Raw genomic sequence first — 26,743 nt, forward strand, 5'->3', positions numbered from 1 at the left:
TGTTTTGCCATTTAAATGTTTCATTAGGTTTCCTACAAACTTGATTTTCGTATTCATTTTCCCACCGATTTTTCGAGTAATCAGTTTTCAATCCATTTTGCGGGCTGCCTTTTACAAAAAACTTGCAAATCTTTCACTAAAACTCTCTCATATCCTCTGAACAATACAAATTTTACTAATTGTTTCTTTTTGTTTTTGTTTGCTTTTTTATTTCATTTCCAAATTTCGTCATAAGAACTTTTTTTGGTGTGCCCAAAGTGCAAAAGAAAACAGAAATATATATGCCAAGATTAAATACATATATATATATATATATATATATGACAAAAATAATGAACCATGCCCAACGGAAAGCTGAAACCAATGCATTTTTGGCCAAGTTTCATTGGGTCTATCAAAAAATCAATTCAAAATTTTGGGGTTTACGGCCTGGGCAGAGTTTTGGACCCATGCCAGCTGGCAAAATATGCAAACTCTGAGCGAGTATTTATATAATTGGTTTTCTGCTTGTTCTTGGATTGTTTATGCCCGGCTGACTGGCTGGCTGGCATGACAAACGTTCAATTTATCAAAATTGTTTTTTTTTTTTTTCGCTTGATTAATTTCTCAGTTTAGCTTCCTTTTTTTGGTTTATGTCTCATTGGGGCCTGGGTTTTTGGGGCCTCTTTTTGGGTCTCTGTTTTTTATACAAACTAAGCAAATTGCTGCGGCGTGCTACAAAAGTGTCTCAAGGTGTGTGCGTGTGTGACTGTGTGTGTATCTATGGAAATAAAAGAAGTACGCGCAGCTACTGTGGCTGCTCTTGATATGTGTGCGTGTGTCTGTGTGTCTCTCTGTTTGTGTGTGGGGCAAGCCGCGTGCTAAAGTGTCTACCTGCTTGCACTTGGCAAGTGGTTTAAACTAACAACTACAACAAATGCCAAACTCCTGCTCCCGCTCAATGCAGTTGCATGCAACACTAAATTCATTTACAAATCATTTGGCCAAGTTACAAAAGCATGGCTCCAATTCTAAAACTCTGTCGCTCTCTCCTCAGCTCGCTGTCTCCTCCGGTTGCTAAACATTATATTTTTACTTATGGGGCGTGGTGTGGTGAGAATTTCTTTTAGAAAACTCCTTTAAGCCGCAGCACGGCGCACATGTAGAGCACGAGTCCCAGTCCAAGCAGCTGCACGCGGGGCGTTATGGAAGCACTGCCCGAATCGCAGTCTGAGCCTGAAATTAACCGAGAGAACATGTTGTTTAGCATATGTCGAGTATTAGGGATAGAAAAGCAGTTTATAGTTTAAAAATGATTTGATTTAATGAGTTTATGGGTCGGCTCTGAAAAGAAAAATTCTTTTTTTTTTGCTCAATGTTTGTCGAGGCCTGCTTGGTCTACTTGAAAGCAAAATCATACTCTCCTTCGGTGGCCTAAGCTATAATCTTTTTTTTTTCAATAATAATTTGAATTAAGAACTGAAAACTTTTTGCCAATTTGTAAATCATAAAACAATTAAAAGCAAGCATTTGGGATTTTTTTTGGTGCGATTTTTGGTGCATTGAAATAAAGAGATCGATAGATCGATAAGCAACTTAAACGAATTTCACGCGAACTTACCTTAACTACAATTCCTAGCAATTTGTCTGCGTTTTCTTTTCTTTTTTTTAATCTTTTTTTAAATCTGTTATTGAAATACAGAATTTATAACCGATTTGTGTGCTAATTAATTGCAGAACTCGTTCGTCAACACCGAGATCCGATCAAATTTCAGTTTTGCCCAAAAGAAATCAAGACTGTCCAACAAGATACACAAACAGCACTGTCGCGATTGTCAACTGCTTGTATAGCCATATAAATACATTGTATCTGGCAAACTTGTTTTCGATTCGGACAAAACCAAAGTCAAATCTTAAAGCCGGCCGGTATAGTTCAGTAACAATCGCCTCACTATATAAAATCGTACTTATCGCGAGTGTTTTTATTAAAGTGCATGTGCGGGTTCTATAGAAATCAAAATTAATTTTTAATTTGTTTCTCAAGCAGCAAACATAAATAAAGAAATAATAAGTAACGAAAAAGTCAATAGCCGACTGCGTAATACTCGCTCACAAACTTAGAACTTAGCTTACACAGAAATCTAGAACTTAAATTGAGAGAACAGAGCTTATACTGCAGAACTTTTTGATTCTCATTCTTTAAACCTGTTTAAGATACAGCCTCACAGACAAGCGGACAACAAGACTAAAATATCTATATGCCTATCTATATGTATCTATAACTCTATTATTATGTATACCTTAGGAATAGATTGAACTAGCTCTTAACTCACTCAATTCACATTTCCTCTGTAAGTCGCAGCAACATACAATATCTTTGCCTTGATGTTACTTACAGATACATTTGTTTAGCCGAGCAATAAATACATTTTTAATCTCTCAATTTTGATCTTTTGTTCCAGCTAATTAACCCAATAACTTTTATTTTTTCTATATCTGAGCAAAACCAATAAATCTGCAAGATATGTGCCTATCTTTCAATCAGTAAACGCAGATACTTTTTATCAAATCTTAATATAAGCAAAACATATCAATTTCAAAATCAAAGCTGCAATAATAAATATACAATATAAATATAATTAATATATATCTATATATATATATATATATGTGTATATATATATACATATTGTATCTTTTGCTAGACCGCAGGGCAAGCGTGTCGCGTGCATTTAATGCCCGCTAATTTGAATTTAAAAGGCTGACCAATTCGTAGATTATATGCGCAGATAATCAAGAAATAAATTGGCACAAGCGAGCGCGACAAATACGAAATAAAAGGAGAGAGATAAGCAAATAACATAAATAAAAGCTACAAAACAATGTGAACATTTGAAACACGTGTCGCTAAAAGCAGCGCAAGTCAAACAAAACGTAACCGCAGCGCAACGCAGCGCAGCAAATCAAAGAGAAAAGGCCACGCTATAATAGCTTATACAAATGCAAAAGATACAAAGATACAACATTTTGTATGGCAACAGCGCGTTTTTTTCTTTTTGTTGGGCATCGAGTATCGGATATCGATGTCAGGCATCGGGCTTGAATTATGGTAAACAGCATATGTATCTGTATCTGTATCTGTATCTGTATCTGTATATGTATCTGTAAATGTATCTGTATCTGTATCTGTATCTGTATCTGTATCTGTAAATGTATCTGTATCTGTATCTGTATCTGTATCTGTATCTGTATCTGTATATGTATCTGTAAATGTATCTGTATCTGTATCTGTATCTGTATCTGTATCTGTATCTGTATCTGTATCTGTATCTGTATCTGTATCTGTATCTGTATCTGTATCTGTATCTGTATCTGTATCTGTATCTGTATCTGTATCTGTATCTGTATCTGTATCTGTATCTGTATCTGTATCTGTATCTGTATCTGTATCTGTATCTGTATCTGTATCTGTATCTGTATCTGTATCTGTATCTGTATCTGTATCTGTATCTGTATCTGTATCTGTATCTGTATCTGTATCTGTATCTGTATCTGTATCTGTATCTGTATCTGTATCTGTATCTGTATCTGTATCTGTATCTGTATCTGTATCTGTATCTGTATCTGTATCTGTATCTGTATCTGTATCTGTATCTGTATCTGTATCTGTATCTGTATCTGTATCTGTATCTGTATCTGTATCTGTATCTGTATCTGTATCTGTATCTGTATCTGTATCTGTATCTGTATCTGTATCTGTATCTGTATCTGTATCTGTATCTGTATCTGTATCTGTATCTGTATCTGTATCTGTATCTGTATCTGTATCTGTATCTATATCTTAATTTGAATCGGTGTCGTTCTGCGAATCTTTTAATTTCATTGTTGCTCTAGCTTTATTTGTCGCTGGAGATATCTTTTGCCAGGTCGTAAGCCTCGGCCTGTCACTTCTGTGAGCTGTCATTAATGATAAACTGATCGAGTGTGTGTGGTGCCAGGTAGTCTGGTGCGCTCAGGACGAGGCGCGTTACCAGTTCTGATCTGCTTTTTGTTCTTTCAAATGGATTAGCACACATATAGCGCTGGCATTTTTCGGTGAAATTTTAAATGCTCATTATGGCAAATGAGGCGCGTGTTGGCAAGCGCTCCTCCGCGCTGCCCATTAAATATATCAACCGCTACATATCAAAATGCAAATTAATTAATTAGCCATAGAACCGGTAACCACAATGAATCGCCGCACCACCGTCACCAGCATCAGCAGTTGGCAGCGTGGCTCAGCTTTTACTTGTGGGCCAGTTTTGCGCCTCATCGCTCAGTTACAGGCCCTAGCATGAACGATTCCCGCCAGCATCGGCTCACCAGTCACCGGCACAGCCCATTTGCTCAGAGGGGAGCCCCGTGGGCCGCGTACATTTGCATACTCGAACTGTTGGCTTTTATGTAAAGTCGTGAACAAAAATCAAAGTTAGCCACAACGGCAAGCATCAACTGGCCGAATATTGAATACCCTTACAAAGAGCTCCTAATATTTGGCTACCTTTTCTACTTCTACTTCTGCAGATGATTGGATGGCATTTGTATGAGATAATGCTGCTTTGATATCTTTATATTCTGCAATTTTTTGATTCAACTGAAAATTAGTCCAGCACAGATGCTTCTCATTATGCGTTACACGACTCGTGAGCGAATTGAAATATTCTGCGAAAGCGTATGAAAAAGAAGTTGAACAATAATAGCACACACATTCACACAACATACGAAATTAACATAAATTAAATTTTATTAATTTGTGAAACACTAATTTGCCTTTTGTATCAGATCGACGAGAGCCGTAGAGAGCCCAGAGACTAAAAACCTAACCAGACCAGACATCTTGGCGCGACAAAAGTCGTTTCAATCAGCAACAGCTACAACTACAGCGTCTCCGATTGCGACTGCGACTGCGAGTCATCTTTCACCTGACACCATAAAACTTGTCCACGCATTTTAATGGGCCACAAGACTGACAAATGAATTAAAAGTAACTTTTACATTCTGCTGACGCCCACCTTTACTAATGCATATTAGCAAGTTTTGTGCCGAGTTGGACTTCGCTTTACTAAACTTTATATATACTCCTCTATATATATATATTCTTATATACATATATAAGAGGCTTGATTTATCATTGTCAGCTGGTGCGCATATGCATATGCATGCTGTGGTCGCTTATTGCTTATTTAAATTTCATTTCTCGGCCAGAGAGTTGGTCAGTTAGCCAGTTAGCCGGTGACTCTGTTCACGTCTGAGAAACTGAGAAACTGAGACTGCGAAACTCATTTCACTGATTGATGAGCACATTTTAAGATACTGACATCAACCATAAATAAAATTGTGAACGCTGCTACGCATAAATGCAATAAATTAAAAAAGAGCAAAACTATAAAAATCTTTCACCGGAATGAAATGCCAAAAAAAAAAAAAACATAAATTGCCACGAGTCTGACTCATGATTGCGACTAACTGCCAAAAGAAATAAAACATATACACTATATATACATTATATATACACTATGTATATATACATATAACTGTAATTGTTTGATACTCAATCAATCTGACGCATAAATGGAACGCGCTTCTGCATGAGACTGGCAAGTTTAATGCTAATTGAAACGCACTGCCAGCCGCGATCAGAGAAAATAAATTTTATACACATAAAAATTGAAAATAAAATTAAAGTAAATAAAGCAAAAAAATTAATGCTGAAAATAACGACAGGAATCGAATTGCTGATACGCTTTAGAACGTCTTTATAATATTTAAAAAATTGAAGAAAAAAATTTACAAAATTTTTGAAAAATTGTCAAAAATGTTTGCAAAAATTTAAAAAAAATTGTTTTTCAAATATGAAAAAAAAAATTAAAAAATTATTTAAATAAAATATGAAAAAAACTTGTTGAATAAATCTGAAAATAATTTTTAATAAAATTTGAAAGAAATTTTTAATAAAATTTGAAATAAATTTTTAATAAAACTTTCTCTAAAAAAAATTCAAAAAATGTTTGTAATCATATCACGCGTTATTTATAAAATACAAAAACTTTTTGATGAAAATTTTATAATTTCCAATTTTATGCATTTTTATCAAATTTTCTTCGTTTTATAGAATTTAGTCAATTTAAATTATTATAAAAAATACAAAAAAGACGAAAAATATCCTAGGTATATTTGAAGCAAAAATTAATGAATTACTTAATTAAAAAAAGTATTTCATGGTGTAATAAACTAGTTTTAGGTTAGTTCGCACACATCTTCGCACTCATCAAAGTTCCAAGAACGAGAAACCAAGCCAACAAATTGGCATAAAATAAGTTAGCAAATGTTCCAAGAATAATCTTTTATACATTCTACACTTCATATACAAGTTTTATATACCAGCTCAAATCATAAAGTACTCAGATCTTCACTTAACACATTGCCTGTGCAGTTCGCAGTGTATCTGAACATAAGCAGTTATCGCACGATGAGCACTGCTGAAACTTGAGCTACTGAGGTGTGGCACAGGCACAGACACAGACAGACAGCAGCTAGGGGCGTGTGTCGCACATAAAGAATATCTATAAAGTGTATGTTAATTGTATGCCAAAATTCATATAGAAAAGGAACAAAAGTAAGTGGCGAAATGTCAGCTGAATGTACTTAATAGCCAGAGGAGCATTTTGAAAAAAAAAAAACCAGAGAGAATATTGCAAACGGGTAGTCAAGACTAACTTCTACTGCTTAAAAAGCCTTCACTCAAATGTTTTTCAACACTTTCAGCAGGAGCACATATCGTATATAGTATGTATCTTAAGCAGATAGCCATAGTGTATAATATATATAGATAATATCACATTACAATATTCATAAGCCAACGCAATACCCCGCATACCCCCATCTAGCACATTTCGACATTTATAGCAGCTACCATAAACGATATGTTTATAACTTCAATAAGATGGCATTTTTACTCACCTGCCCAACTTCGCACTTTAGGCAAATAATCGTTCCAGAAGGAGCAGCGCGCTGCTAGTGGGCCACGTGCCAATTTCTCAATTTTATCGTCTGTGCTGAAGATATAGTACACTGGATCCTCCTTTGAAAAGTTAGGCCATTCCTCGCCGTCCTGTGCCGGATTGCTGTAATGAAAGCTCGTATTATAGCAAACTGGTTTGTGTGCTCGCTAAGACAACTGCTTATTCGCTTGTGCGTATGGCAAGCTTTGCAAAAAGCTCCACGAAAGCTTACCCCGTCTTGGCGAACTCAATGACCGAATTCAGCATACGCTTGCCCAGCTCCCGCTCCACTGGTCGATATTGCAGAGATGTGTTCAGCGGCTGACCAAAGAAGTACTCAATCTCATCGCCGTGCAGCACGCCCATCCACTCGCCCCACAACGAGGTGCTGGTGCGCTACAGTACAAAAAGAGACGCAAGCAGTGAGTAAGAGTGAGAGAGGGAGACTCAGAGAGTGGGGATAATATTGTCGTAAACTTAGCCAGAAATTATGCAGATAAACATCCACCCTTTTTATTTATTTATTTGATTTCGCTCGCTCGCGCGCGCTCTGCAAATTGTAAATATTGTCGCAGCATCTCGTGGAGCCCAAAAATAAACATAAAACAACGGAAAAAAGGAGAATGCGGCAATTGGGTATGCCCAACTGGCAGTTGCTCTATGAGCTACAAATATTTGTGATTTACAAATGTTAGAGATATATAGATAGATAGTTAATATGAGAGTCATTTTGCTTTCAATAATATTTCCGGTTCTTTAGCAATCTATAGCTGTCTCACTGTTTATGCTTGTTATATCTCTTCATAAAACATCTTTATCTCCCATTTCTTTTCATCTGTTCTTGAACCGATTTCTATCTTCAAGCAAATTAAAGTTATGAGAACAAGTTATCGATTAGCTATCGATAATTTAAAAATTCTAAGACTAAAGCTCTTTTATAGCTGTTGACTAATAGATAGATAGAGAGAGCTAAATATAGAAAAAAAACATAGGCATGTTTATAATAAATCTATTAAAATATATACCTATTGATTTTATTGTTTCTTTCTCTCACCCTCTGAATACAATTCTATAGAATTTACATAATTTGTAGTTATTATTAAAGCTTGTCATTGCCTGTCTCTGCCTTGAGGAACTTCGATCCCTGTGACTCTTAAGTCTCAAAGTCTCCAGAAAGCTTCAACTACTTTATAATCTCAAAAGATCCTTAGTCAACCAAGCTAACCCCAAGCTCATCATACCCTTGCCAAGCAAGGCAGCTGCTAACAACGACTCGAAGAGCGCAGAACGCTTCTATAAAGATTATTTTACAAGCGATTCAAATGCGTGCTCGTGGCTATAAACAAAGTTAATTGCGCATATATTGCTTGCATTGATAACTCAAATTGCTGGATATGCCCCAGTCAATTTCCTAATTATTCTAATACCTTAATTAACCACAACAGCAGCAGCAACAACAACAACTACACGAACGGCAACAACAACAAAGAGAAGCCACAAAACCACAGCAATTTGGTCGAAGTCTATGGCAACTGATAGACAGCTCAAGTGCACAGTGGTACAAGTAGTGTCAAAATGTGAACGAAATTTAATTAACTTGCAAATTGATAGAACACATATTAAGGTATATATATAATATATAATATATAATATATAATATATAATATATAATATATAATATATAATATATAATATATAATATATAATATATAATATATAATATATAATATATAATATATAATATATAATATATAATATATAATATATAATATATAATATATAATATATAATATGTAATATGTAATATACAATTTATAATACGTATATAAACCTCTGAAACGTATTAAATTTTTTTTTAAATATATTTGATATTCATATATCAGATAATATTTTTCATTCATGAGTTCCTCAAGTTTAATATCTTTAAGCAAATGTGTCATAAATATCTTTTTATTGAAAGTTATCGAAATTGAGTTATCGAAAAGACCCGTACAATACCTTTGTTAAGCAACCAGCATAGAGTTCATGGAGCAACAGACAGCTACGTTAATATTATGTAGGGTATATGGATCTCTGCCTATAATTAAATCACATTGAAAAACAAAACCTTTTTGCATGCTCATATATATTAGGTAGCCAAATTCCCCCTTGTTATCTAAACTTTGTACCACTGTGCGTCATATTGAAGTGTTGTCCACTTAAGCAATTTGGCTGTTGGCAGCCACTGCAAACTGGCAGCCAATTGGCCAAGTCATCTAATGAATTGCAGCCAGGATATGCACAGGGTTAATGCCGTTTCCATGGCTGCAGCTGCCAAGCTGTGCACAAAGAGAGAGAGACAGAGACAGAGATAGAGAAAGAGAAAGAGACACAGACACAGAGACAGCGCCACAAATAATGAAGAATTGTGCGGCAAAAGTAAAGTTTCTCTCGTTTTGCTGTTGCTTTTTTGATTAAAGCTCGGACACGAGCATTGGCAATTGGCAGCAGGACGAACTTATTTAAGTGCCAAGCACGTTGCACGGCGCTGCAGAAGCAGGCAAGAGGCTGTCAAGTGTTGCCACTAGCAGCCATCGAAATGGACAATCTGCCAGCCACTTCAACGGCTGCACAGCCGCCCAGCTGGCCAGCTGGCGACCCCATTTGCCAACGCCTAGCTGAAAGGGCAGAGGAGCAGTCGTGGCAGCAGGGGCCAAAGGTCGCCATGGCCAGTTCTCATTTATGGCCAAAATGAGTTACGAGTTTCGCTGCAGCCAATTGAAGGCTGTAATTAAAACTCATTTCATTTGCTTTTCATTTCGCAGGCTCAGTTGTTGTAGTCGCTGCTGCTAGATTATGAGCAGGCGATTTGATATGGCCAATGCAACGACTGTTCGTTAACTTTTCACACGCACTGTTGGCCAAGTCGTGTGCCCTATTAAATAAACAAGAGCTGAGAGCAGTGCCAGCGGGACTTTAAGGCCGTACAATGCTCTGTTTACAGTGCGGCATCCTGGCCCAGTGACTGCCAAACTGTAGCGCAGTAGAGTGACGCTCAAGCTAAAGTAATCTAGAGCAATTTACTAGAAAAGAGTCAATTCAGATATAGAAATCAATTGAAAACAATATTCTAAGCTAATAATTTAATTCTATGACTCTCAAACTGTAAGTCTTGGGCAGTAGCTTTCAAACTGTGTGCATGTCATATTTAAATCTAAAAATGGCTTTCAAAATGCAACTCAAATTCCAGTGACTTTCACATTATTTTAGCAGCAACTTGCCCTAAGTGGCTCTCAAACTGTAATATCAAAACCAATGGCTTTCAAACTTTGCATAGCACTTCCTAACATTCCTTTCTCCTGAGCTCAGGCAAACAGAGTTTCTTTCATGTTAATCACACATGATGACTCTCAAACTATAAGCGCAAAGCAATGAATGTCAAACTTAACCTTATAGAGGCTAAGCTACATACAGCTTAAATCCCATAGCAATAGACGAACTTCGCCTAGCAGCTAATATACCCCTTAACAACATGCCAGCAGAGTATTCCGAACAGTAACAATCACATTTAATGACTTAACAAGCATAAAGAGCGCTAGTTCTTGATTAACATTGGCCTCAAGACACACGTGGCGTATGCGTAATATTGATTTTTAGACCAAAACACTAATTTGTGCAGGCGCATATACATACACATCTATATATATAAATATGTATACTATATACATTTATTATGATTTATCAATGGAACGACAAGGACTCAATATCGTCTGTCAGCTGTAATTACCTATTAACATTTACGCATTGTCGCTGAGAGAAAATCGATAGGGGCCGAGCGGGCGTATACTTAATGTTTTGGGCGGCAGGCGGGGGTAGGGATGAGAAGGGAGCACTCGTGTACTCCCTATTTGTTAATCATTAGGCCTGCAGCAGCCGCAGTCCTTTAAGCAAATAACTGACTCAAATTATGCCCCACACGTTCGGGCCGTACAGGCCGTGACCTCGTAAATTGAAGTTTCATTAGGCACTGCCACGCCTCCACCTACACACACGCACACTTGCAACAGCTGGACGCGACTCTCGATTCGTGCTCGTGCTCCAGCTATGTGTCTGTGTCCCGGGCAGAGGCCCAGGCCCAGGCACAGGACAGCCAGCCAGGCAGTGCGTGTAGTTTAATTGGCGCTGTCCTTGCGCCGCCTGCCCGCCCCCCCCCCCTTCTTCCCCGCCCACTCTCTCTCACTCACTCTGTGGGTGTGTGCGTTTATGGGCGTGTATTGAGCGAAACTTTTTGTTACCATAATTATGGCGGCCAAGGTTGCCAGAACTTGGCCAGAACTTTGTTTGTTTGCCCAGTCGAAGACAGCGGCGACGACGACCACCTTGAAAGGTGTCAAAATTCTAAGGTGTTACTATATTGATATCGATTTTGAATATGCATGTCGAATTTAATTGAATTTAATTTGGGAATATACAAGGGTATATATGTCTGTTATAGCTTAGCTGACAGCTAATACCTTTGATACTTGACTTCGTAAAGCTGATTTATTGCAGCAAAGCAAAAAGATTCAGGCTAAATTATATTTGCTTTACATATAAAAAAGCCTTAAGTATATACCTCAATTTGGACCATATATCAGCTTACATTGGAGTATTTAAATATAATCTTTAAAGGACTCCAAGTGACGTGGGTTGTATCATAAGTCGCTGAGTTCAAATCAGCGAATAAAAAATGTCTCCATGTCTGCTATGCCGCAAAGACCAGGAAATATTCAGGCAGACTTAAGCTGGCTCCATCAGACAACAAGAAAATGTTGCATGATCATTGAGGAACTATAGTCTGAGCTGCTACACAAATTCGATATTAACTTATGACAAAGTCTAACTCAATACGTTGGCAAGTGCCTTAACAGAAGATGATTCACATGGACACACGTGTCACAGGTAACCTCGGCAAAAAATCGTGCTCATTTGGTGTATGAAGTGCTTATTCAAAATCTTCAGCTTGAGCACATTTGCAACTATTTCTTGTTGTCAAAGCCTCAAAAATAATTTTTTAGTAAAATATCAGTTTGGTTTATTCCTCTTCATTCGAACGAAGTCTGTTAGGAATAACACAATTTCTTTACCTTTGCAAAATCATTTTAAAGTTTTGGCGTTCGTAAAGAAACGGGAAAAACTCCAAATGTGCTGAGCTTAAAGAAGATTCATTTTAAAAATTCAAAATTTATTTTTGCTGAAAAAGAAGTCTTGTTACAAAAGTCAGTGACTTAGTAAACAGCCCTCGTCTCTTCAAATGAAAAGAGTGCACTGTCAGCTGCAGGCCAATCAGTTAGCTAAACACATCAGTCAGTTTCTTGATAAGGGAGGAAAGACTTATATAAATATATATACATGAATTTAGAATACATTTATATAAATATTTGTTATATAAGAATATTGTATAAATATGATATATAAAGATATAGAATAAATTTATATAATAAATTGTGCATAATTGTAGCTAAAGACTGGCAGCCAAACCTGACTCTTGGCTCAAAAACTACTCTTTAATAGACTACTTATTAATTTTAAATTATTTCCATGCTATTTTCAGCTCAATAGCAATACGTTAAGTTAGTCAAGATTCCTAAAAGAATTATATTTAAGCTGAATTTGAACACTTAAACGAGCTGCCTGATGCATAAGTCCCGGCAATCAGCTGCAAAGTTTCTTAAAGTTCAGTAACCAGTTTTAGCTATACACATTCCTTAGACTCTGGCTTTTTACAGGGTATTTATAGCTTAAAAGTGCGCATTAAAAAAATCTGGCTGTCTGTATTCATGTAATCTATGAGATTGCAGCCATTCGTCAGGCATAAATAATGCAGACAGTCATCAGTAGCTTTTGCGCTGATGTTGCTGCAGTTGTTGTTGTTGCTGAAGTAGTTGCTGTTGCTGTTGTTGCTGTTGCTGCTGCTGTTGCAGGTAACCCCTTAGGCTCTGCTCGCCATTAGCCTTGTGTGCAATTTTAATGACAAACAAATTGGACGTTGCTGCGTTTACTTTCAGTCTTTTTTCTCTCACTCATTCTGTATATCTACATATGTGTATGTGTATGTGTGTGTGTGTGTGTGTGTGTGCGTGTGCATGTGTGTGTGACTCGTTTTGCAACAGTGGCGCTCCATTTGACCGCATTTCGATTGGACACACGCGCTCCGACGCCGTCTTACGTGTCAAAGGTTGTGAAATATTTAATGATTTGCGTGCCACGGGCAACGGGCAACGGGCAACGGCACCACCCAATTACCACACCACCGCCAGCACCACCCGCACTACTCACGTGTGTAAAGTAATAGTAATGCACGGAGGCGCCTCGCTCGGCCAGCGCCTGTGCATAGTCGTTGGTGGGGCACGTGAAGAAATGATCTCCGACAGCGCGTCCGATTTGCTGCTGGTTCTGATAGCCCGGATTGCCCTCCCAGCTGGTGTACTGCAAAGGAGTAGGAGCAGAAGTGGAAGAACAGGTCACATAAGCTCGCAATGTTTATGTAAATCAAATAAATAATTATAATAAGTGTTTTCAGGCAGTTATCGAGTTTTGATTGCGAGCATGAGCTGTGCAAGGGCTTAGCCATGGCTTATAATTAATGTTGCTATATAATATAGTGTCTATAAAATATATATTTAAATTTATTTTAATTTAAAAATTTTAATTGAAATTTATATAAAAAATATTGTGCTAATTTGCTGTAAGATTTATTGGATTATCAAGAGTTAACTTGAGGAAGGCAACAGCAAAGAAGGCCAACTTTAAAGCCTTGTTTGCTTCTAGTTAGCTTGATTTATTTTTAACTATTATAATTTTAAGCTGTCAGATACTCGAACCATAATCAATTGTAAACTAATAAAGTTTGTGCTAAGGGCAAGCAAGTGTTGATTCTTTATATATATAAATATTTTTATATATATCTAAATACATATATCTATATGCCCTAATCTAACAATAGTAAGCTTAGCATGATCCAGCCATGAACCAGCGCCTAGCTATAAGAAGGCAAAGGGAGCCACTGACTGCACTCTCTTTACGCATTAAAATTTGTTACAAAACTTGTCTCTGCGGCCAACTGTGGCTCTTAAATTTTAATGTTAGACGAAATCGTAATTTGAAGCTACAAATATGCAAAATTATATAGAAATCTGCAGTCAAATGAATGCTTTAATATTTGGCTGACTTGATTCATTTTTTGGAAAAAAAAACTCCGCAAATGTTGGCCTCAAACGAGGTCACTAAGGTAGCCATAGATGAGGCTAATTAAATCTTTTGATGTAGCTCGCCAATGACCTTGCTCTGACTGAGTCCACAAATTAATTCAATATAGCCATTTATTACATGTGGAGCATGAAGCCATGTCTTCTGTTGCCATTTAACTATTTTAAATATTTATTTTTATTTATAAATTTTTACACATTCAGCAGACAGCACAAGGCTGACACTCAAATGGCAAATCTCATTTATTATTTTCACATTTTTATATTAATAATAACTTCAACGGCTGCGGCCCTATTGCTATCAGAAATGTTATCAGTCTGGTCTGGCCTGGTCAGCCTATACAAAAAAAGTTTTTAGAAATTTTTAAAAATTGAATTCCTAGTGAAGCTTAGCATTTCGAGTTTCTTAAAGCCAATTTCTATGCATAGAAGTTGTTCGAATTGAAGGCCAAGTAACCTTTGCAGCTAGTTAACTGAAGTCATGCAAGGATGTCATCTAACAAGTTTACATCTGCTGCCAATCAGGAAGCGAGCGATAAATGTGATTGCAGCTCACAGCTCTAAGCCAGCTGCAGTTATGGCGCGATATCGGGCAAGTCGCTTAGCTGCAATTTCATTTCGATTTAATGCGCTGCGCATTTTCTGTTTTCATTTTTTTTTTGTTCGTTATTAAATTTGCCCCTGCCACAAGGCAAAAAGAGTGAATAAATTTGCGTAATGCAGTTTCATTGAAGTTGACGTCACATTTTTAACTCGTTTATGTGGCGGCTGTGGCAGAGTGCGAATTGTGGGCAACTGACAACTTGTGTGTGTGTGTGTGTGTGTGGTTACATTGGGGCACAAGTTGGCAGCTGCAGCTGACAGTTCGCAACAAAGAAAGCCAACGATGCGTTTCCCATTCGAATTGGCATAGGCACATGTCAGTTGCAGTGCGACTGCGACTGCGAGTGTAAGTGTGTGTGTGCGTGTGTGTGTGTGCATGCATTGTTGCTTACCTGGAATATAATAGCCTCGCGTTCCGCCTGCGTTGCCTTGCCAAATATATTGTTCATAATCTCCAGATACTTGTCACGTGGCAGCGCCGTGGCATCATCCTTATCAAAGTAATCAATGAAATCGTACAGCAAGAAATAGGTGCCTGCAATAGAGCGAGAGAGAGGGAGACAGCATGAGTACAACTTGGCCTAGACAGATGTCTATATGTAACGTGGGCAAAATCTAAAACAATTGACACTAGATGTGGCCAAAGGGGCGCAATCAACGAGCCGTGCCAAGGACGCCAAACGCTGCATTAACCTAAACAACAACAGCAACAATTGTTGTCGTTGCTGCTGCTGCTGCTGCTGCTGTTGTTGTTGCTGAGGTGCACAAAGGGTGAAATAGAATAAACAAAATCAACCACAGCAACAACAGCCTTAACAAGGGCGAGAACAAAGCGTCTAGTTGCCTTTTATTAACTTAATTTTTATGGCACTTGTTGTTGTCGTCGTCGTCGCTTGTTATGTTTACTGTAGCTGGCGTTGTTGTTGTTGTTGTTGTTGTTGTTGTGTGTGTTGCTGCTGGCATTGTCTCTGGCACACTTCAAATACGAACACACTAACGAGCCATAATTGCTGCCTATGAGCCAGCGACAACAGCAAAAACAACAAAAGCCTGCCAATAGCTCTGTCTCTCTGTGGCAGTCTGTGTGTGTGTGTGTGTGAGTGTGTTATGTGTGCCAACTCACACACACGCACAGCAGCTGCGTGGTACCAAAAAACAAAATGGGAAAAAAAACGTTTGACTGCAAGCAATTTGTTGATGTTTGATTTAATTTTGGTTCAAGCCCCAAAAATTATGCAAAAACATGCGCAAAATGAGCTTTGTTTACGCATTGAGTTTAAACAACAACAACAACAATAACAACATGCACACACACGCACACTCACTCGCCTGACTCTCTGTATGTATCATAAATGAATTTGTCTTTTATGAAAATATCGAACAACGTTACAGCAAATGGTTAAACAATTATAAAAAAAAATCCTGCACTGCACAGTGGTTCAGAGCTAGACGAAAATTGTGTTAAATAAATGCGTAAAGCTCAGATGAGCTTTACATAAAAATTGCACAAGTTTATATTCGCTTATAATGCACAAAAGCATATATAAAATATATAAATATATATACTTAAAATAACCATCAAAATAAAAAACTTTTTCTAAATTTTAATTTTTTTCTAATTTAAATGAACATTTTTGCAAGTTTCAGCTGATTTTGTTCAAGTTTTCTTACTTGATTTTATATATTAATTATTTAATTTTTTTTAAAAAGTTTTTATACTGTTTATCCTAAAGTTTCGCCTAAATCAGCTAAGAAATGTGTTTTAAAAAGTCTTCTATTGTTTTCTTATTTAACTTTCGTAAATTTTTCATCTTAAATTTTATTAAAATTTTCTAAAAATAATCCAACTTAGTCTTAGGCATACACAACTCTGGCAAAGCTTAAGCAATTTCTATGCTTAAATTAATTTAGTTAATAAGTCTTGCTTTGATTTACCATTACATTCTAATTGAACTAATAAAAGTTAAATAATTTTAGATAATTTTCATTATTTTTCATAATTTTTCATGATCTGTCGTTATTATTTTTGCCATTTTCAAGGTCACATTGAAATTTTTAGTTCCTGCGCCTGGACATAACGGTTACTTATTGCTTAAGCGGCATGGGAACAAGCATTTGGCTAATTCGCTACAAATTGGTATTGCCAACAATTACGTAAACTTTTCTGTAGCAATATCATATGCAAATAATTTTAGCACAAATTGCAAAAGGTCAAAATGGGGAAGGCCCTAAAATAACATACAAATTTAATAATTAAAGTTCTAAAACTAAGAATGAGTCTACTTTGCCCGATAAATCAGTTCATTGCACAAGTATCTACAAATGCTAACATTTTGGCCAAGTTAACAGCTGGCTTCAAATGTTGAACAGCAATAGAATTAAGATGTTTTCATGCAAGCTGCGCATTGTAATCTATTGTGCTTTGTTTCAAATGCTAGATGACCTTGAACTCACAAACACAAACACACGCACACACACATACACTCGAAGAGAAACAGTTATATGCGAGTCGTAGCCGTCGTTGTGGTTGTGTTGTGGGCACGCACACCTTGACTAGAAACAACAGCAGCAGCAGCAACAGCAACGGCAGCGACAGAGAACAGCGGCAACAGCAGCGCCACTGGCTGTAATATGCAGCAAAAACAAAAACAATAACACGGCTGAAGAAGCGAGACGGAGAGCCAGGCAAAGGCGACAGCAGCTGCTGCAAGCAATGAGTGAAAGTGAGCAGAAAAGCGCACGTGTCTGTAGCGCCAGTGCCCCGGAGCCGTGTGTCAGTGCCAGTGCTTATGTCCATGTATATGTATAAATGTGTGCGAGTGTGAGTGTGTGCTTCGGTGCCTGCCGCCTGGAAATGACGAAGCAAGAAAAAAAATGAAAGCGAAGCGAACCCAAGAAAAAAGCACACAAAGCGAACGAGAATCTGTTATACGAAAACAAACCCAACACACATAAGCTCACACACACACAGGCATACGCACAGCTCGCGCAAAATGAGAAAGAGAAAGCAAAACGAACGGAAATTTTTTAAGTAGCGCGCGGCATGGCACGAATAATGCGAACAATGCACACAAAGCGTTAACATTACCGTTAGGCCAAGCAAACGCAAACGCAAACGTAAACGCGATAAATGCTGGGAAACGCAGCAGCCGACGCCGTCGCCACAGGCGAAATGTGAAACGGACAGAGGCGCTGAAGTAGAAACACAAAAAAAAAAATAAAAAAAATAAGCGTTGCATTCTTTTCGACTTGAGCGTAAAAAAAACACGAGAATTACGATTTCAATTGAACATTTGCTTTGAGAGCTTAAAAATCAAACGGTATTTAAAGCACAATGCAGCACGCAGCACGCTAGAGCGAGATGGCGGCACAAGTTTCTAGGAATTGAATTGCTGTGTGAGTGTAAATGCTTTGAATGCTGATTAAAATGGTTTTTAATCTTTTATTGCCATTGGACGCAGTTCAGTTTGAAAGGAATCAAAATGATTTTTCAAAAGAAATGAACTTAGGAATTGATGGAAATTAAATATTCTTTATGTTCTTGCTTCAAATATGTATTATATACATAAAAGAAATATTATTTCTATATTTTTATAAATATTTATATTAATCACATACTATTGTATTTATTTACATAAGCTATATTTAATATTTAATGATTTATATTTCTATAAGTCAGCATTTTATTTATTTTTGTTTCTTTTTAAATATATTTTTATCACTTTTTAATTTAATTTGTTAACTTCTTACTAATTTATAAATAAAATATACTTATTTTTTGTCGTAAAATGCTCTATTTTACTAAATATTAATAAACTTATTAAAAGAAAACAAAAAAAAACAATTTATTTTGTTTATTTTTTATTAAATTTTTAACTTTTCCCACTAATAATTTATAACTTCAATTCATTCAAAATGTTTTTATTTTTTATTGAATAATTTGTTACCCTCTTTAACTTTGGTATCCTGTCATGCCACTTCGAGTAGTAGCACGTGTGCTGCCCCAATCGTTTAGTGGATGCAACATGCCTTACTGTTATTTTCAGCTGCCTGTCGCAGCTAACGGTATATATATATATATATTTAAATAATTTATGATGTCGTTTCGCACAGCTGAGCGCCCGCACGATTCCGCCTGACATTGCCCCCGATGTGACGCCAACTGTCCCTATTCCTGCCCCATACCTCGCTTGGAGAGCTTGTTGCGTGCACGAGTCTGACAAGTTTAATGGCAGCTCCAACAGAACGCCCCCATCCATGGGCCCCTCCTTAGCTCCTTGCGAATTTCATGCGTGTGAGCTAGCGTAGCTCCATCTTCCGCTGCTGCTCGATTCGGCTGCTGCTGCTTGCAGCTGCGTTGACAAATTTGACTCTACGTTCGAGGTTCTCTTTAAGCTTGCTTGATTTGTGGCACGTTTCGGAGTCGGGGGCAGCTGCCACAAGCCGCAACCATTACACAAAGTGCATTTTTGTGTGTGGCAGCAGAGTACAAAGCCGGGCCAAAACTTGTCCCTAAGCCGGTAATGTACTATGGCTCATAAAGCATTCGAACAAGCGGCTAAGAGGCAACCTGCCACGCCCACCAAAGACCAGCAGCATAAAACGACAACAAAGCATGGCTTATGCGGTGGCATCTACATCAACAACAACAACACAAACGAAAATAAAACAAAAAGTAATAAAATCAGAAATGGATGCAGCTGCAACAAATGCGACTGCGGGTGCTTAAAATGGGGGCAGGGGGCGGTGAGCGGCTTGCAACATGAACAAAATGGCGACTGGTTGCAGCCACAGCTAAAATTTGGCACACTGCTGACGTCAGCATCAAAGACGAAGCCAAAAATAAAACTGCAACAATGCCAACAGAGCAGAGCCAGAGCCAGAGCCAGAGACGACGGACGGCGGACGGATGGGCTATTGTTAGCTAAAAGTGGACAAAGTGGGTACGGGGGTGGTTTGGGGGAGGCTTCGCTAAAAAACAGTGGACAACAGCTCGAGCTAAGTTTGATTAAGTTGATGTCCACTCTATGAAAAAGCTGCTGAAAAAGTAAGCAACTGTTCAGCTCAAGGATATTTGCAGCACAAGTTGAAAGACAGCATGAGTTCACACAAACTACTTTGAGAGCAGTGGGGCAAAAACTGTTTTTTAGTTCAGTAAAAAGTTAGCGACGTAGCGGAAATATAATGTAAAACACATTTTACTTAAAGCAAATATGAGGGGCATAGTTTGATAAGAGAAGATTATGATAAAAAGGATATTAAAGGATTTATTCATAATTCGATTAGGCATGTATTCTGAAGAGATATAGATATGTAGTGTATATAGAGTATATATTTAGCCAACAGTATAAACAGTTGAATAGATAAAAATAACTCAACTAACAGTTGTGGTACTTAGTTGACCTTAAGCAAAGTCGCTTATCGAAGCGGACTTAGTCAGATGAGATATAGCAATAATAATAATTATAGATTGGAAATAGGGTATCTATAGACAATACTTTTTTTATGTATTAGCCTTTAGAAGCAGTTGCAAACTATTAACTATTTATTAAGCAAAACCAACAAAATGTCCGAGCACCTGAAGCCTCGTTGTTCAAATAGAAACATTTTTCTTGCAGAACATATAAATTAAGCATCAACAAAATCTATAAAAACATATTCTAATATTTAATTTCGTAAATTTTGTATTAAATTGAGAACTTTTCATAAATTTACTCTCTGCAAACCTTTTTCCCACAACTGAAAGCGCGCCCAAAAAAGTATGCTATGAAAAATTGAAAGTTTCTGATGCAGCAAACACTTAGCTCTAAGCTCTAGGAATGCGACTATCCTTTCGTTATTCTCAACCATAATCAGTTAAAGACACTCACCCTCATCGCGCACATTGCCCATGAGTATATCGTAGTCCTTGAGATCCGCTGTCTTCATCAGTGTCATGGGATCAGCGGGCAGGAAGGCGCCATCAATGGTCGGCGCCGATGGGAAGCTGAGTATGCCCGAGTAAGAGTTCCACTGCTGCACCGATATGGTCTTGGCATCCACGGCGCGCATGCAGCTCATCACATGGGTAGGATTTGTCTAGGCAGACCGTTGTTAAAATGTGTCTATTGATTTGATCTCACAGCTTGACTCACCTTCAGCATGGATGCATTGCAGTTGCAGTCGTTGATCAGCGATTTGCCAATCTCGACGGCCTTCTCGGATGTCATGTGGCTCCAGGGCGCGTTCATTGTGCCCGACTGCATCATGCCGCGCTTGACCACGCCCCTGGTAACTGGCGACATGAGCTGTGCGTTCACCGAACTCGAGCCTGCCGACTCGCCGAACAGAGTCATCCACTCCGGATTGCCGCCAAAGGCATGCGCATTGTCCTTCAACCAGCGTATGGCCAATGCCTGATCCCACAGACCCACGTTGCCGGGCGCCTCCTCTGCAAACTCAGCCGGCATCTCCGGTGACAGATGCAGAAAACCAAAAGCGCCCACCCGATACTGAAACGAGGCCACGATCACATTGCCCACGGCGGACATGATGTCCGCATTGTAAATGTCCAGCGTAGCCGAGCCGGTCATGAAGCCACCGCCATAGATCCATATCAAGATGGGCAGTCCGTTGGTCGTGTTCTGCGGATTGCCGTTGTGTATCAGATGATCCGTATCTGCCTGCTTGTTGCCCGAGTGCTATAAGAGAGAGTGACAGAGTGGCTAAGCGAGAGGGAGCGAGACAGTGAGAGAGTTGTGGCACATACCTCGGCTCCATTGGCGCCACGTCCATGACGCAAACGCGCCTTCGCTGGCGCCCAAACATTTATATATAAGCAGTCCTCGGATACATTGGTATTGGGGTTCCAGATCTCCTCGCCAGTGAAGCCCGGAAAGTATTCATAGCTAATAAGTGGGGAGAAATGATTATGAAATTAGTTGGAAATACTATCAAAGGGTTGGTTTTAAGCATCTTAATAAATAAGCAACATATTTCTACTGAAATTTCTTGAGATTATAAGGCTTGATATGAAATTTCTTGAAATTTCTTAAATGAATTTTTATTAACTTCTTTGAAATGTCTATGATAACTTGTATAAAATTTTAATAAATTTGGTTTCTAAACTTTCTTCCTTTAAACAAACTTTATATAGAAATTTATTTAAGTATATAGAATATATAAAACTATTATATTTTTCACTCTTGAATTTTAAACCAATATCCAGATATAGATTGCTATGAATTGAAGCAACTATTGCCTGCTTAGCAAACAGCATTAAGGACGACCCAGAAACCTCGATTTGAGCGCATAAATACATTATTCTTTCTTGAAAATAAAACCAGAAAATAAATTTAAAATATCGAATTTCCTAATAAATATTCAACAAATTATTGAAAATCCATTCTGTATTTACAAAGATAAAAATATTAAAAATTATTAAAAATATTTAAATTTTTATTTTCAAATATTCTAACCAAGGCGTATACTTGATATTATTGGAAATAAAAGAGACAAATTTAATATTTAAAAAAATGGCCTTTATTGCTTGAGCTTTCATAAATTAGCTGCTTATAATTTTTTTTAAATAATTTTAGTAAGCAAAGATGAGCCAAAAAAATCAATATTTTTGATGCTCTCGAAAAATTAATAAAAATCATACAAAATGAAAAAAAAAACACAAGCAAGAAATTTTTCATCTACATAACTAATAACATTTTGAAGCAAATACATTTTTTTCATTGAAATTGTTGAACAGATATTACTCTACAAAGCTTGGAATAATTTCAAACCTATTCAGTTGGACTGCACTGTATTGCCATACTTCTTAGCTAAAAACCACTTAAGCGCAGTTAGAAGCACATAACTATTAGATATATTAAGTGCGATTCATATCCATTTAGATGTCTTAATTGGGTTTCAACATAGATTGTATTAGAATTTCGAACTAGCTATTTCTTTAAGTGTATTTCGTGTCAATTACGAGCAACAGCAAAAAATGTAACCAGCTGTGTTATTTATTTTTATTTGCACTCTTCTGATTTACCTGTTTTACTTTTTCTGTGCCATTTTTCGAGGGTGCACACAAGCCCATAAACCAGCACACACACACACATATACACACGCACACTCGTAGTCAGATGACTTTAGCTACATAGTTCGTTTGCCCTATAAATGTTGAATTCCTTCGAATCGATATATAAATATATATATATATATATATATATATATATATATATATATATATATATATATATAGGCTGGACGATACGCATTGTTGTGTCTATGTGTGCGTGTGTGTGTGTGATTCAATATATTCATATCCGTTTGGCTCGCTTTCTGTAGGTGTGTTTGGTTTCGTGTCAATTGAAATTAACTTTGGCACTTCGCATAAAAAGTAATTTATAACAAACCGGAAAAGGCGATTCTACTCTGTCTCCGCTTCTCTCATTCTTTCTCTATCTCTATTTGTATCTCTATATTTGTCTAATTTCCGTTAAGCCCCGCACACACACATACACAGGCAGACACACACTTGTTATGTTACGTTTGAGCGTGCGGCAAATGAGTATAGCTTTTGAAATTCATTAGACTGATTTGTGGCTGGTAGGAAGTGGGCTTTGGCTGAGGCTAATTGATTTATGTTAAGTAAAAGACAACGTATGACTAGGCTAGTCACTCTATTAAGTACACTCGGTATACTAGAAACTGCTATAAGTCAGCAGCAGCATGCCCCGAAAGCTTGCCTGCTCACTTGCTTAAGCATTCCGATTATATCGACCAAACTGTGTGTTTTCCTTTCACGGGGCAAAGGCTCAAAAGTGTTGGCAGTCAGCTAACGGAGACACTCTATACTATATATCATCTAATCAAATATACCTATGTCAAAGGAACGCCAATATATAGAGTGTATTTATTAGCTAATTCGATTCCTGCAGGCGCAACAAAAGAAATTTCATTACATAAATTCCACAACTTAATTAAAAGTGAACAGAATATTTACTTTAAATTGCTCTTCGCTCTTTCCTTTATATATATTTGTGCTTTTCTTTAATTAACACTAAGCGCTGCACTGCACTCCATCATTTATTTAAGTACCTTAAAATTCTGCCCTAAAAAGTATGCTATAGATTTTCTAGTTGCCTTGTTGAGGAATAACTTTGCCTATTCGAATCTATTTTAGCAATAAATTATTCTACATTATAATCGATTTTTGTTTATATAAATACAAGTAAATAAGCCCGTTTACGTGTTGAGAAATGAGTTTATTAGCTGTGCTATATTCAAGCTAATGTCTGTCTCTATGAACGCAAGGCATGTTGGAGTTAGTTAGACTTGACTTCAGAGTGGAAATTGAGTTACTTGTGTTTATCCTAGTTTGATGAGATGTGAAGACAAAAGACAGTTGCTATATTGCTTGAGCATCTTTTCCTAAGAATACTTTAATAATATTTTATAATATATATTTTTTTATATATATTTTGAGTGAAGCATGTGCACAAGTGTTTCACTGCTGCTCCTAAACTCGATGTTTTGACGTTCCTCAATGCTGTACTTTAAACCAGTTGACTACATCAATAACATATTCCTGTTTAAACAACATCTTTTAAATATAATCGCTAATATTTGAGTAACTGTTGCAGATAAAAACTTTGAACTTAAGACTTTAACTTTCTATGGAACAACTTGAATAAACTGTATCTATTTATGAAGATTTTATATATCATAATGTATACATAGTGAATTATATATATATATTGTATATTATATATATTATTTTATAATAAATTTTATAGAATGTGCTTCATCAAGTGTCAATGTTTACTTAGCTAAAAAATTTAGAAAATATTTAAAGATATTTCTAGTCATTTTGAAAGTCTGTTGATCATATGTTGTGTCTGTCTTCTAGATTTTCAGATTTTATGGAAGCTTATTCCAACTAGACATGTAGAGGATGTTCAACATAATTTTATATTTTAATATATTTTTGAAAATGCTTTAGTTTTCATTATTTTACTGTGCATTCGCTGTGCCTTTTCAGTGCAAAACTTCTTTAATTTATTATTACTTATGAAACTATCTTTGAATAGAAACATTATATGTATATATACCCATATGCCTAATCCTATATCTATATACATATCTATAGCTATATTTCTGTACAATAATCTACTGCCTTATACATTCTAAGCATCAATTCTATTTGCAGTTAGAATGCTGACATTTTGCTATTCAAAATGTTAAATGAACATATTTATATAAAGAAAATATAAATATAAATATATATATATATAAATATTTATCTTTACAAATTGTGTATGCACTTTATGTACACATTTGCTTAACAGTTTGGCCGGCATTCGTTTCGCAATGACGTCACTCGCCACAGTTAGGTCAGATGCGAATATTGCAACGGTTCGCATTGTAGGTCAACTGCAAGCGCAGAGCTGCAGACTCCGAGCTGTGAGCCGCCAAGCGCTAACTAACTGTGCAAAGCCCGGCCACAAACCCAAGCGCAACCCACTCTTAGTACTTACCGCTCCTGGACGCAGGTGGCCGAGAGGCGGGTGGCATCGAGTACGCCGTGCCAGGGCTCGGCCGGCACCGGCTTGCGGAAGCGCAAATCATCGAGAGGCGGCTTGGCATAGGGTATGCCCGTATAGACGTGCACTTCGCGACCCTGCACCGTTACGGAACGACCGCGCACCGGGCCAGAGCTGGTCTGCACCACCAAACGATCGATGACGCCGCAGACGCTGGACAGCTGCAGCGCCAGCACGAGCAGCGCAGCCAGCAGCGAGTGCTGGCCCAGCCGAGAGACCATTTCGCGGATGTGAATGTTAAAGCGGATGCAAAGGATGTGCAGGCTAACGAGATTTTGCGTTTTGCGGCACGAGTGTCCTAGTTAGCGGCGTGTGACGTCACCTCGTTGCCACTTGCCTCGCTCTCGCTCTCGCTTTTGCTCCTATTTCCGTTTGGATTTCGATTTGGATTTGGTTTTGGCTTTAGCTTTGTTTTTTTTTTCTCTTTTTTTTCTTTTTTTTTGATGTTTATTTAAAAGCTGGGCACGGCCTGCGCTCCGCCAGCGCCTTCAGCCGCAAATACTTGTACGCAGCTGTTGCTGTTGTTGTTCTGCTTCTTATTGTTGTTGTTGTTGTTGTTGTGACGGTTGCAGTTGCTGTTGTTGTTGGCTCTTATGCTTATTATCCGGTTGTGTTTGCTGCTGCCACTTTAAGCTGCCTTGTGGACTCTGCACTACACATTCTACCCGCACTCTCTCTCTCTCGCTCTCTCTCTTTGTCTGTCTGGGTTTACTTTGACTTTTGGGCTTTTGTTGCAGTTTTTAGTTGCTTTTTCGTGCAGCTGTTGCACTTTTGTTGCGCCTCCCCGTGGCAGAGCGGCAGCGTCTCTATTGTTTGAACTGCAAATAGAAAAGGCATTAAGTTATTTGTCTTAGTTTTCCCAGTTGGCATAGCAGCAACTGCTGCTGCTGCTGCTGCTGTGGCATGCCAAGCTTAATTCAGGGCTGCTGCTACGGCTGCTGCTGCTGCCACAAGTGCATGTTGACTTGGCTTGGCTTGCCCCCATTTGTATGCTACGTTATTTAGGTGTATTTGCTCACTATATATGTGTGTGTGTGTGTGTGTGTCTGTGTGAGTGTTGCATGTCTACCACTCGAGCAAAGATGCAATAGCAGAAGCCAAGCAAAATTGGAGGCTGCCACATGCTCGGCTCTCGGCGCGCATTCAAAAGTTTTGAGTGCCAGAACCCGCCCAACCATATATATATGTATGTGTATATGTATATGTATATATATGTATATATATATATTCATATCGGGGCCACTCACAGCCGCACTCAAGTGCTGCGTATCATTTTCTAAGGCAGCTTCTGCCTCTGCATGCAAAAGCATCG

The 26,743-nt window shown here is 37.7% G+C and overlaps 1 protein-coding gene across 1 annotated transcript; it reads right to left on the minus strand.

Moving 5' to 3' along the window:
• LOC111594548 (acetylcholinesterase) lies at positions 1–25,842 on the minus strand. Its single transcript, XM_023307901.2, has 9 exons — positions 25,366–25,842; positions 21,597–21,735; positions 20,983–21,528; positions 20,719–20,926; positions 15,241–15,383; positions 13,317–13,466; positions 7,252–7,415; positions 6,979–7,142; positions 1–1,215 (listed from the first exon to the last, which is right to left on the minus strand). The coding sequence occupies exons 1-9, from the start codon at positions 25,650–25,652 to the stop codon at positions 1,106–1,108; spliced, it is 1,911 nt and encodes a 636-aa protein (XP_023163669.1). The 5' UTR covers positions 25,653–25,842; the 3' UTR covers positions 1–1,105.
• Between the last annotated feature and the right edge of the window lie 901 nt (positions 25,843–26,743).

This window comes from Drosophila hydei, unplaced genomic scaffold (genome assembly GCF_003285905.1).
Source record: "Drosophila hydei strain 15085-1641.00,03,60 unplaced genomic scaffold, DhydRS2 tig00008119-arrow-pilon, whole genome shotgun sequence".
NCBI lineage: Eukaryota > Metazoa > Arthropoda > Insecta > Diptera > Drosophilidae > Drosophila > Drosophila hydei.

Bases quoted from the DNA above. Each gene is read 5' to 3' on its own strand.
- LOC111594548 (XM_023307901.2), bottom strand. From the start codon at position 25,652: ATGGTCTCTCGGCTGGGCCAGCACTCGCTGCTGGCTGCGCTGCTCGTG. The intron at 21,736-25,365 runs GTAAGTACTAAG...CCCACTTATTAG, and splicing joins GCCACCTGCGTCCAGGAGCG to CTATGAATACTTTCCGGGCT. The intron at 7,416-13,316 runs GTGAGTAGTGCG...TTTGTACTGTAG, and splicing joins ATTACTATTACTTTACACAC to CGCACCAGCACCTCGTTGTG.